The 12,953-nt window shown below is 44.1% G+C and overlaps 1 protein-coding gene across 1 annotated transcript in view; it reads left to right on the top strand.

The window, feature by feature from the left end:
• LOC132567367 (complement factor H-like) overlaps positions 1–11,215 on the top strand; it is a 121,086-nt gene extending 109,871 nt beyond the window's left edge. The window contains exons 22-23 of the mRNA XM_060233041.1: positions 9,321–9,517; positions 10,736–11,215. Of these exons, the coding sequence (XP_060089024.1) occupies positions 9,321–9,517 (197 nt within the window). The 3' untranslated portion in view covers positions 10,736–11,215. The remainder of the gene's footprint in view (positions 1–9,320; positions 9,518–10,735) is intronic.
• Positions 11,216–12,953: the final 1,738 nt, after the last annotated feature.

Consider the following 12,953-nt stretch of genomic DNA (forward strand, 5'->3'; position numbering starts at 1 on the left):
GGACTCTGAGCCTGATATGATGGACCATATACTGCCTTCAGGGCTTCGTAGAACCCTCTTAAATCACCAGTGTCTGCACACAGCTGGGTTCTCTCTGCAAGCTTGGTCCACCACTCGTTCTGAATGTCTCGAAGCTTGCGCTGGAGGTTGCTACATGCAGCGCGAAAGGTTGCTTTTTTCCCAGGACAGGAGGGCTGAGCAAGATGTGCTTGGTAGGCAGATCTCTTTTTTGCCAGTAATTCTTGGATCTCTTGATTGTTCTCATCAAACCAGTCCTTGTTCTTCCTTGTGGAGAACCCGAGGACTTCTTCAGAGATCTGCAGGACGGTAGTTTTTAGGTGTTCCCAGACTGCTTCTGGAGAAGGGTCTGTGGGGCAACTGAGGTCCTCAATTCTTGACTGGAGTTTTGCCTGGAAGGCAGCTTTAACTTCGGCTGACTGGAGGCTGCCAACCTGAAACTTCCTCCGAGGGATACCTCCTCTCCTGGGTGTGGGTTTAAAGTGAAGACGGAGATTGCAGCGTACAAGACGATGATCCGTATGACATTCTGCGCTGGGCATTACTCGGGTGTGTAAGACATCTCGAAGGTCTCTCTGGCGCACCAGAATGTAGTCGATAAGGTGCCAATGCTTGGACCGTGGGTGCATCCAGGTTGTCTTCAGACTGTTCTTCTGCTGGAAGATAGTGTTGGTGATGGTGAGCTGGTGCTCCATGCAGAATTCTAGCAGGAGGCGCCCGTTGTCATTGCAGTTGCCAATGCCGTGTTTGCCAAGTACTCCTTTCCAGGCTTCCGAGTCTTTACCTACTCTGGCATTGAAGTCGCCAAGGATGATCACCTTGTCCTCTGTAGGGGTCTTCCGTACGAGGTTGCGTAGATCAGCATAGAACTTGTTCTTTTCTGCAGGATCTGCTTGAAGGGTTGGGGCATACACACTGAAGAGTGTTGCATGCTGCTTGTTTTGAAGTGGGAGGCGCATGGACATGATGCGATCTGAGTGACCTGTTGGAAGGTTTTCGAGTTTGGAGGCAATGGAGTTCCTGACCATGAAGCCAACGCCAGAAAGGCGGCTCTCAGCCTTTGACTTACCCGACCAGTAGAGGGTATAGCCAGCACCGTGTTCTTGAAGACTACCTTCCTCAGGGAAACGGACCTCACTGAGAGCTGCTATGTCGATATTCAACCTGAGAAGTTCGTGGGCAACTAGAGCAGAGCGTCGTTCAGGGCGACCACTGCCTACTGTGTCAAGCATGGTTCTGATGTTCCAACACGCAAGCTTTAGTCTTTGCACACTTTGTGAGGCAGGTGCATGCCTTTTCTTTGTTGTTATTTTTCGACCGCAAGTAAGGATGCCCGTTGACCGCGGCTAGCCAACTGGGGTGGGGGAGACGAGCTTTGTTTAGGCCACCTTTTCTAGGCCCCTCTCCGTGTGGAGCAAGCAGTGCTGTCCCTAGATAAGGCTGCTTGGTCGTTCAGGGTGCTGCTGAAAGATGCTTTCGTCTCCGGGTTAGCATCAGGCGACCAATATCCTGAACCGCCTACATGCAGGATCGGGACTGCGGCTTCCAGTGGCACCTTCCACCTGCCGTTTCGCCCCTTGCCTATCGCTGCAGGACTTGATGCGTTGTGGGTTGTGTGTGTGGATATGCCCTTCAGGCCTGCGCAGAGGAATTTTTTAGGTGAAGCGCAGTGTGCGCGGTACTGGCTCCACCCTTTCACCTGGGGGTCATCTGCCATGGCCCAGTAAGCCGGGACGCCGGCAGTGAGTCCTCCAGGTGGTAGGTGTTACATTAACGAGCTCTATCTGCCCGGGTTTGATGTTAGAGTTTTCCTTCTCTTAGGCTGATGAGGTTGGTGGGCCCAGCCTGCCCATCCGGTTATACCGCCGGACAATTCGGTCGCACCATGACGTAGCAAACTCTGTGAAAACGGGGGGGACCAGCGAGAAGGTGTTGCTACGGATGCAGTAATGTAGGAGAGGCCATTGCAGTGACCATCTGCCAGGCATAGCCAGACAGTGACCACGCGGCGTTCACTACACCGGGAGAGGAGAGGCTATGTATTGCGCATGCACTTTCCCTGGGGGGGTAGAATTCCCAGAGGGAGCCCACCCCCCACCACCCCATTGACAGCAATTAAAGATACTGAAATGGGCGTTTGAGAGAGACCTTGGCTGGAAATTTCAGTTGGTTTATGAGGAAGCTGCAGGAGCAGCAGAACGCAAATAAAAATTGGTGGTTGCGTGAAGGCAAGAATTTTTTCTTCGGAAACCAACAAGCAACGGAGGGACTCCTTTGGAACTTTGTTGTTGAGTCTTAGTACTCCCTTTGTGAAATTAAGAGACTTTGAGGGGTCCTCCCTGAAATATTTTATTTGAGACTTTTGTTTGGCTAAAATGTTCTGAATTTATGATAACTTTTGTATGCTTTTCATAATATATTTAATTTGTACAAACTATTTAAGAGTGTGATTTGCACAATATTTTTGGCATATTTGTATTTTGTATATTGTGCTGCCATTGTCTTTTTCATTGTACTGATTAACAGGGCTTTTTTTGAGCAGGAACTCACAGGAAAGCAGTTCCGGCATGCTTGGTGCCAGGGGGTTTGTCCTACTATGCAAATGAGTTCCTGCTGGGCTTTTTCTACACCCCCCCCCCCCGCTGATTACTACTGCCTCTCCTCATGGCCCTGCCTATCTTCTCATTTTTATTTCTCTCACTCCTTTCTCCCCTTCTTTTTTCTACCTCCCCCTTCTATTCTTTCTCTGTTTCTCTGTCTTTCAGTCTTTTTTATTTCATTCTGTCTACCTTCCTCCCTTTAATCCACACAAACAGTGGCAGTTAACAATTCTTCAACTGACAAGGAATGTTTGTTCACAGCAGAGAGAGGCCACTTCAGAGAGAGCGAAAGGGGGGCTTGCAATGGCTTTCTTCACTGTGTCAGCTGCTTGATGCTACCAGCCATTTCCTCCCAGGGAACCACTGTTGCCAACTTCCAGGTGCTTGCCCCCCCACACACACTGTGAAGAAAGACTGTCCTTTTCCCATGTAGAGGCTGCTGGGTTGCCAACTTCAGGTTAGGGAATTCCAGATGGCAGAGATCACCTCCCCTTGAGGTATGTGTGTGTCGGTGTAGAAGTTAGCAGATTTGTGACTGCCTGTGTCTGCCTCTGCCAGTTCACTCGATGAGGAATAGTTTAACACAGCCAACACCACACTGTGCTCTTAAACTATATACAAGGTTTATTATATATACAGCTCTTCATCATAACGCTCCGCCAGACAATCAATAATAGTGAGAGGATAGTTGGTACAGCATAGTTCTAGTTTTATACATTTGCTGTTAATTGCTGCACCAATGAGGAAACAGTGCTGAGTCATTCTGAGTCGTTCTGCACTCCTCACCTGGTTACATCATCCATCTGGTCAGAACCAGTTCATCTGCCAGGTCATCTTTAGTCCATCTACTTGACAGCTATTTGACAGCAACTGTCAGATTAGTTGCATTGCCTCATGCCTTACTAGGCATTATTTTCTATGCCAACAGTGTGTGTGTGTGTGTGGGGGGGGGACTAATACGTTCTCTTGGGTGGGTGGGAAGACAGCAAAGCTGGGGGGCCACTTGCCCAGAGGCCTTTAATGGTTGGTGGGAAATTCCTAAGGTCTCAATGCAGGCTTTTGAGGGAGAGGCCTTTCCTCCTGGGAACCATTGTTGCCAATCTCCAGGTGAGGAGAAGAAAAAACAAGCCCTAAAGCATCCATGAAAGATCAGCCTCAATTATGAAAATATAAAGTTTATCAAACAGTTTAAGCAAAAGTGCAAAAAGTCACCCGGAAACCCAATGTCCTTTCAATTCATAATGGAAGTTCATAGTCTTTATGGTGGAGATCCGGGAAAAGTTGGCAAAGCCATGAATGGAGATTCTAATGCTCCAGAGATTTCTTTCAACACACGCCGGAGTAGGGACAATTGGCAGCCCAGCACGAGAACACAACAGGGAGGCGTGTATTGCCCTGTTTCACCGAAGGCTTTTACAAGCTGCAAAGTAATAATATTAAAAATCACCAGCAATTTCAGACATAAAATTATAAGGATTGCATAAGCAATCATACATACCTTTAAAATACATTCAAAAATTTACAAGAGGCACAAAGCTCAAATATTCTGCAAAGTACAAACAGCAAGGCATAGCCATACATCACATGATAATATACTTACAGACAGGTGTTGGTAATTACTACAAATCCTTAAAGCTACAACATAATGACCACAGTATTCCAAAAACAATATACAGAAATGTAAATTCAAAGAAAACAGGAAAGATCCCAATCACTATTGAGTCCATACGGTATCAGGGAATTTAATTTTAAAATCCAACGCATTTCTTGCTTAAGTAGCCGCTTCTGCATATCTACTTTACCCTGCAGTTGTAGTGGAAACTTCTCTATCACAAAAAAATTTAAGTCATTGTGATCATGTTTTAATTGCCGAAAATTATCCATAAGAGGGGCTTCAGAAACTAAATTTTTAACGCGAGACCTGTGTTCCAGGATGCGTGTTCTAACGGCGCGTCTGGTACTCCCACAATAGATTGTTAAACAGGGACATAAAATAATATAAATGCACCCTTTGGTAGAATAGGTTGTGATGTCATTTAGAATAAACTTAAAATCTAACACAGAATGAATAAATCCTTTCAAATCCAATGATAACGGGCACACGGAGCAAGCTCCGCATTTATGATGTCCACCATTAATTTTAATATAGGAAGTGCTCGTAAAATCAGAATGAACCAAAAAAATCAAACAAATTCCTAGGTCGCCTATTGCCAATTTTAGGAAAGTTCTTACAGCCTGGAATATCCTTTACTATAAACCAAATTTTTCTAAGAGCATTTTGAATGGAATAGGACAAAGGGGAAAACTGAAATGCACATGTCAATCTGCTCTGCTCTCTCCACTCATTCTCCACGGTTTGTTTCTGTTTGGAAAACATTGTTGTTCTGGACATCTTATTAACTTGTTCACACGCTGAATTAATTACATGCTTAGGGTATCCACATGCTTTAAATTAGGTACAGGCTCGAGACCTTTCACCCTCAAAGTCCTCCCAATGTGTTGAATTTCGTTTAGCTCTAATCAACTGCGAAACAGGCAAACTCTTTTCTAAATGTGTGGGATGACAGCTGTCAAATCTTAATGGTAAGGATTTATCAATAGATTTTCTATAGGGTCCCACTGCAAGAGTATTATCACTGGATTTAAAGACCACAGTGTCCAAAAAAGCCATGGGGTTAAGATCAACTTGGTAACTAAATTGAATGGAAGAATGGACACTGCTTATCCAATCAACCCAGGGACCCATCATTTTTTATTTATTTATTTATTTAAGATTTATATCCCGCCCTTCCCACAAGTGGCTCAGGGCGGCTACAATATCAGCTACAACAGCCATTATATCGTCAATATAATGATGAAACCACAATATAGAAGCATTACAAAAAAATTCTTTCTCCAGATAGTCCATAAATAACCAAGCAACAGTAAGAGAGAAAGGGCTGCCCATTGAAACCCCTTTAATTTGTACGTAGAACTGCTCCTGAAATCTAAAAAAGTTATGCTCAAAAATGATATCAATCAGACCCAATAAAAAGTGGGTGGAAGGCATACAATCCTGCCTGGAGTCTAAAACATTCTATAACACAAATCTGGATTCATCATGGGGATATTAGTATACAAAGCATTAACGTCTAAAGACACTAATGCTGTTTTTCTGGGACTCAAAAACCCTCAGTTTTGGCTATGAAGTCAGTAGTATCCTTAATATAAGTAGGTGACAGTGCTACAAAAGGCTTCAGGAAAAAATCAACATATTGACTGATAGGTTCCAAAAGAGAAGAAGAGACAGAAACAATAGGTCTCCCAGGAGGAGGTAGACCTACCTTATGAATCTTAGGAAGTGTATAAAACACCGGTGTGTGTGGGAACTGATTATACAAACATTCTCTAATTTGATCAGAAATATATCCCATATTATTGGCTTCCACCAAAGCAATTTGAATCAGCCTGTTAACTTTATCTGTAGGGTCAAAGTCCAAAGGTTTATAATAAGTTCCATCCTGTAAGTAGTCCGAAGTATTCATGACTACAATAAGTTCTTCCTGTAAGTAGTCCGAAGTACTACTGTAGTCCTGTAAGTAGTTTATAATAAGTTCTTCCTGTAAGTAGTCCGAAGTATTCATGACTACAATACTCCCACCTTTATCAGCAGGCTTGATTATGTTCATTAAAGATAGTAATACTTGTTTATCCAAATTGGAAAAATTACATCATCTCGATCTAGACTGTTTTTCCACATAATCAATCTCCTAGAGAATCAATTTCTCAAACACCGAGATTGAGGAGTCAAAATGGGCAGGGATGAACAAAGACTTAGTTCTAAAAGGAACCTTGGGTAAGGTAATAGTGCTTTCTGTACGAAAAAAATCTCTGAGTTTTAACTGTCTAATTAACTTATATAGGTAGGGTTGCCAAATTGAACTCCAGAAATATCTGGGGACTTTGGGGGTGGAGCCAGGAGACTTTGGGGGTGGAGCCAGGAGACACGGGGATGGAGCTAGGGGGAGGGGCGGAAACGCGCCCCGCAGCCTCTTCTCCGCTCGCCGTGCTGCTCCTCCGAGATGGGCTCAGCCTGAGCCCATCTCGGAAGAGCAACCACGGAGCGGAGCAGAGGCGGCAGCGGCGCGGCGGGCTCTTCTCCGCTCGCCGTGCTGCTCCTCCGAGATGGGCTCAGTCTGAGCCCATCTTGGAAGAGCAGCCACTGCGAGTGGAGAAGAGGCCGCCGCGCCGCTGCCGCCTCTGGGGTGGAAGCGGAGGTGGGGGGGGTGGAGGCGGGCCAGGGGCGTGGCGAGCCGCAAGTCCGGGTCCTAGAAGGGCCCGGATTCACGGCTCACCATGCTCCTGGCCTGCCTCGCCCTCCCCTGCGCTGCTGCCGTCTCTTGGCTGCTCCTCCGAGATGGGTTCAGCCTGAGCCCATCTTGGAAGAGCAGCCACTGCGAGCGGAGAAGAGGCCGCCGCGCCGCTGCCGCCTCTGGGGTGGAAGCGGAGGTGGGGGGGTGGAGGCGGGCCGGGGGCGTGGCGAGCCGCAAGTCCGGGTCCTAGAAGGGCCCGGATTCACGGCTCGCCATGCTCCTGGCCTGCCTCGCCCTCCCCTGCGCTGCTGCCGTCTCTTGGCTGCTCCTCTGAGATGGGCTCAGCCTGGGCCCATCTCAGAGGAGAAACTGCGGTGGGCGGGGAGGGGGCGGCAGCGGCGCGACATGGGAGGTTTGGGAAGGGAGGTTTGGGAAGCCTATATATAGGTCCAACCTGGTTTGAAATGCATCATAGTGAAGTGTGGGTACAAACCCCAACTCCAAATTCAAAACCTGTATTTCTGACTCAGACAATGGGTATGACGATAGGTTAACAATCAAGTTCATTTTCGTACCTTCTGTGGACGTTTCAGAAAAAAAGAAGAATTAGAAGTCGACGCTAATGTGCTTCATGATGTGTTGAGGTGCCCACCAATTATATACTTTAGACTGTTCATAATCATTAGTATCCCTGCAACATTTTTTAACCTTAACTTCTTTTAGTTGACATTCAAATTGTTTGACCTGAGCTGTTAAATCCTTTAAACTAACATCAAAACTTTGAACAGACTTTTCCTTTAAAGCTTCAATCATAGTGTCAATCTCCATTTTTGTTTTAGTAGCCTCTGCTACTGTCCTTTTAATAATGAGTAACATAAGATCCAGCCCACAGCAGCCCACTGGGCTCTAAACTCTTCATCTGACAAAAACCTAGCCAGTGGTTTCTGAATACGTAACCCCCTTGGGATCATATCCAAAGTACAATAGTCTCTTAAAGAGACAGAGTGCATATTCATTCTAACTTCCTTTTTCATCAAAAATTCCAAGTTGGACCATGTATTGGCCCCCTCATTCAAATTGGAAAAGAGGACACTGTGGAAAGTCTTTCCTTGGTCAGTAAAGGCTAAATATTCCTTCAATACAGGTATCAATACAGGCTTTTGAGGGAGAGGCCTTTCCTCCTGTGAACCATTGTTGCCAATCTCCAGGTGGGGGCTGGAGATCTCTCAGAATTACAACTACTATCCAGATAGATGGCAGAGATCAGGTCTCCTTGAGGTGTGGGAGAGGAGTGAATGCCTTCACTTGGGTGGGTGGGAAGACAGCAAAGCTGGGGGGGGGGAACGGGACACTCACACAGAGGTCTTTAGTGCTACCTTTCAAGGTTGGTGGGAAATTTCTGGAGATTCTGTGGTGGAGTTTGAGGAGGGCATATGAGTTAGGACATCAGAGCGGGGTCTGCCAGACACAAGTTCTTGCTGTGGAACCTGACTGGGGGATTTCAGAGCAGTCACAGACTTCCAGCCTAACCTGTCTCACAGTGTTGTTGTTCATATCAAAGAGAGGAGATGAGAATGATGTAAGCTGGTTTTGTCTCCCCCTACACTGTGAAGAAAGACTGTCTTTTTCCTATGTAGAGGCAGTGGGGAAGGTGATGGAAACCTGAAGTCAGAGGGGCAGATAAAGGATGCTCTACCTGAGGGTTACCTACCCTATGCCTGGCTGCTTGCTACTGTTCAGCAGCAGCCACCCTATGACAACTACTGTGGCATAGAAGTTAGGATTTCAGAGTGGCATCTGCCAGACCCAGGTTCTTGCTGTGGAAGCTGACTGGGTGATTTTGGACCAGTCACAGACGTCCAGCCTAATCTACCTCACAGGGTTGTTGTTCAAATCACATGGAGGGAGAGAAGAATGATGGAAACTGCTTTGATGGAATGATGGAAACTTGGGGCCACGGGCAGTGGGGCAGGTGCTCCAACTCTGAGATAATTTGCGAGGGAGGCCCTGATATTTCGACTGCCTAGGGGCCTCCACAGGGTTTAATCTGGCATTGATCCCAGATGAACAAAAGGAGATAGTTCTTTACACAGAGAGGTGATTAAAATGTGGAATTTCCTGTTGAAGGATGTAAATATGGCCATAGGAACAGACATGTTTAAAAGGGGATTAGATAGATTAATGGAGGATAGTTTAATCAGTAGCTACTGGCCATGGCACTGAAGTGAACCTAAATCTATGAATCCCAGAGCCAAAACACAGCATCAGGGGAGGTCTTGGCACCTATGCCATGTTGTTAGCATTCCAGAGGAACTGTTTGGCCACTGGCCTGATCTCACAGGGCTCTTCGTATGTTCTTAGGCTAATCATTTTTAAAAATTGCAATTTCTGATTCTTGTTCTTTTTGCAGAGGCTTGTACAGTAAGTGAAGAAGATATGCAGCGCAACAAGATTCAGTTGAAGTGGAAAAATGCTCCAAAAATATATTCATCATCTGGCGGTGTAGTGGAGTTTGCATGTAAATGGGGCTATGAGCAAGATCCATCATCCCCTCCCTTCAGAACACACTGTATAAATGGGAGGATGGAATATCCAAGATGTATCTAGGTACATGTTGCTTTTCAGTCCCAAGAGCTGAAAAATTCCTGTGCGAAAATTAATTGATTTTCAGATTGATGTCAGAGTCCTTCAAATTTTTCTGACCTACCTACCACCTAGAATACCAAACTACAACACTTTGTATTTAATTACTAACTTGCATAGCTACTCTATTTACATACTGCTTCTCTGCGAAGGCATTCAAGGCTCTTTTCAATTAAAAACATTAATTCATAATAAATGATTGAAAATATAAAATTAGAATTCTCAGAGGCCACTGTTTATTCTGTAGCTGATGATCTGGGCTTCTCTTCTCCTGTTTTCCTTTTGAGGCTGTCATGGGCTAAGCCTCAATTTTGTACTGTCTATGCTTGTTTTATTCCTCATTTTGAGTTTTTCATTTTCTCCCTGCCTGTTTCCTTCTCTTCCATCTCTCTGTTTTTTTCCTCTCTTCTTCTTGCTCTCACTTCCTCATCTTTCTCTTACTGTTAAAACTCTACATGCAAAGAACAAAATAGCAGTTGTGTTTGATACCTCTTAGGCATGGCATGGTTACCTGTGTATCCCAGGCCACTAAATAAGAAATCAGCCTTACAAACAGGTTTGCATGAGTTATCTCACAGATAATTTTTAATAACCCTTCTGTTACAATGAGTTCTCAGCAAAGATACACCATTTTGACTCCATTTAAATTGCTGAGCATAGATCAAATGTTTAGGATTAAATATAATCTTATTGGGAAGGTATAGACATAAAAATTTTGATTTTTTCTTCTTTTTATCAAAGGAAAGTCAACTTTGTGATTTCAGAATTACGTATACCCTGAAATGTTAAGAATTTATATATGGGAATTTCTGTATGGAATACTTCTAGAAGCCTCACCAGAACATCTCAGTCAATATTTACTGGGTTCCTGACTTTTGATGTACTACCTATATTTTTTTTAAAAAATAAATGTGATAATTAAAACATTATCACTGAAAATGGGTTACTATATGGCAGGGTGGGAGTTGTCTGTGATATATGATTGACTAAACATACCAAGATGCAAAAATCATTTTATAATAGTTGTATATTAATATTTGTATATTGAGCCATTCCAGTGCATACCTGTACTTTAAAAAAAACTGCATTCCACAGATCAAGAGCAGGTACACATGAATAGCATTGTCACAAAATCTATGCATGCTATTTTTTTCTTCTGAATGATTACTTTGTATTTAACAGGGCTATCAAGATGAATGACAAAGAAGGATGCAACTGATGTTTTTAAGCAAGACTTGTTCTTTAAAACCCTTCATTCACATCTTTCAACCACTGCCATACCCAAGCTGATTTTGTAATCATATTTTTGGTGAATGATGTCTGTAGTTCTTCACAATAGAGCTTGGCACCAGAATTGGAAACATACTGGAAGCTATACCTGCAACTTTTATCATCATACTAACATGGTGGTTAACCACTACATCTGGTCCAAAGGTGCACAGTGGAAAACATTACACATATATAGCTATAAAAGAAAGAAAATATATCAGCAGTCAACAAAGCAATATGTTTCTGACTCTATAAAGTAAATATCAATGAGAACTAGGCATCTTTTTCAGAATATGCTGGCCGTGTATAGATGGAATGGATTTTTTTATTAACCCGCAGATTCTGCCTTCTTAGATGTTTGTCTTTATTGGTAAATAAAAAGTGTATAGTTTTTGTTGTTGTTATGGTTTGTAAAGTGAATGTGCTAGAAAATCTTTTCAAGTGTTCATACACATGATTCGATCCCTCTGCATATTAACCACTGATGTAATCACATCAACATGAAGCTTTCAGGGGCTATCAAAGCATGTGGACAAAGACCTATGTTTTATGCAAGACTGTGATCAGGCAGGCAAAAAGGGACTATGAGGAGCAAATTGCAGAAAACATAAAGACCAACAATAAAAATTTCTTCAAATATATTAGAAGCAGGAAACCAGCCAGGGAGGCAGTGGGGCCCTTGGATTACCAAGGGGTAAAAGAATTACTGAAGGAGGATAGGGAAATGGCTGAGAAGCTGAATGCATTTTTTCCCTCCGTCTCCACTGTGGAAGACGAGAAGTGTTTGCCCGCTCCAGAACCACTAATTTTGGAAGGGGTGTTGAGTCAGATTGAGGTGACAAGAGAGGAGGTCCTACAACTGATTGACGAATTAAAAACGAATAAGTCACCAGGTCCGGATGGCATACATCCAAGAGTTCTGAAAGAACTCAAAGTTGAACTTGTGGATCTTCTGACAAAAATTTGTAATCTTTCATTGAAATCTGCCTCCGTTCCTGAGGACTGGAAAGTAGCAAATGTCACCCCCATCTTTAAAAAGGGTTCCAGAGGAGATCCGGGAAATTACAGGCCAGTCAGTCTGAATTCAATACCAGGAAAGTTGGTAGAAACCATTATCAAGGACAGAATGAGTAGGCACATTGATGAACACGGGTTATTGAGGAAGACTCAGCATGGGTTCTGTAAGGGAAGATCTTGCCTCACTAACCTGTTACATTTCTTTGAGGGGGTGAACAAACATGTGGACAAAGGAGACCCGATAGATGTTGTTTACCTTGACTTCCAGAAAGCTTTTGATAAAGTTCTTCATCAAAGGCTCCTTAGAAAGCTCGAGAGTCATGGAGTAAAAGGACAGGTCCTCTTGTGGATCAAAAACTGGCTAATTAATAGGAAGCAGAGAGTGAGTATAAATGGGCAGTCTTTGCAGTGGAGGATGGTAAGCAGTGGGGTGCCACAGGGCTCAGTACTGCGTCTCATGCTCTTTGACTTGTTAATAAATGATTTGGAGTTGGGAGTGAGCAGTGAAGTGGCCAAGTTTGCAGGTGACACTAAATTGTTCAGGGTGGTGAGAACAAGAGAGGATTGTGAGGCACTCCAAAGGGATCTGTTGAGGCTGGGTGAGTGGGTGATAACATGGCAGATGAGGTTCAATGTGGCCAAGTGCAAAGTAATGCACATTGGGGCCAAGAATCCCAGCTACAAATACAAGTTGATGGGGTGTGACCTGGCAGGGACTGACCAAGAGAGAGATCTTGAGGTCGTGGTAGATAACTCATTGACAATGTCAAGATAGTGTGTGATTGCAATAAAAAAAGGCCAATGCCATGCTGGGAATTATTAGGAAGGGAATTGAAAACAAATCAGCCAGTATCATAATGCCCCTGTATAAATCAATGGTGCGGTCTCATTTGGAATACTGTGTGCAATTCTGGTCACCGCACCTCAAAAAGGATATTATAGCATTGGAAAAAGTCCAGAAAAGGGCAACTAGAATGATTAAAGGGCTGGAACGCTTTCCCTATGAAGAAAGGCTAAAACGCTTGGGGCTCTTTAGCTTGGAGAAACGTCGACTGCGGGATGACATGATAGAGGTTTACAAGATAATGCATGAGATGGAGAAAGTAGAGAAAGA

Source organism: Heteronotia binoei, chromosome 2 (genome assembly GCF_032191835.1).
Source record: "Heteronotia binoei isolate CCM8104 ecotype False Entrance Well chromosome 2, APGP_CSIRO_Hbin_v1, whole genome shotgun sequence".
In the NCBI taxonomy this organism is placed as follows: Eukaryota; Metazoa; Chordata; class Lepidosauria; order Squamata; family Gekkonidae; genus Heteronotia; species Heteronotia binoei.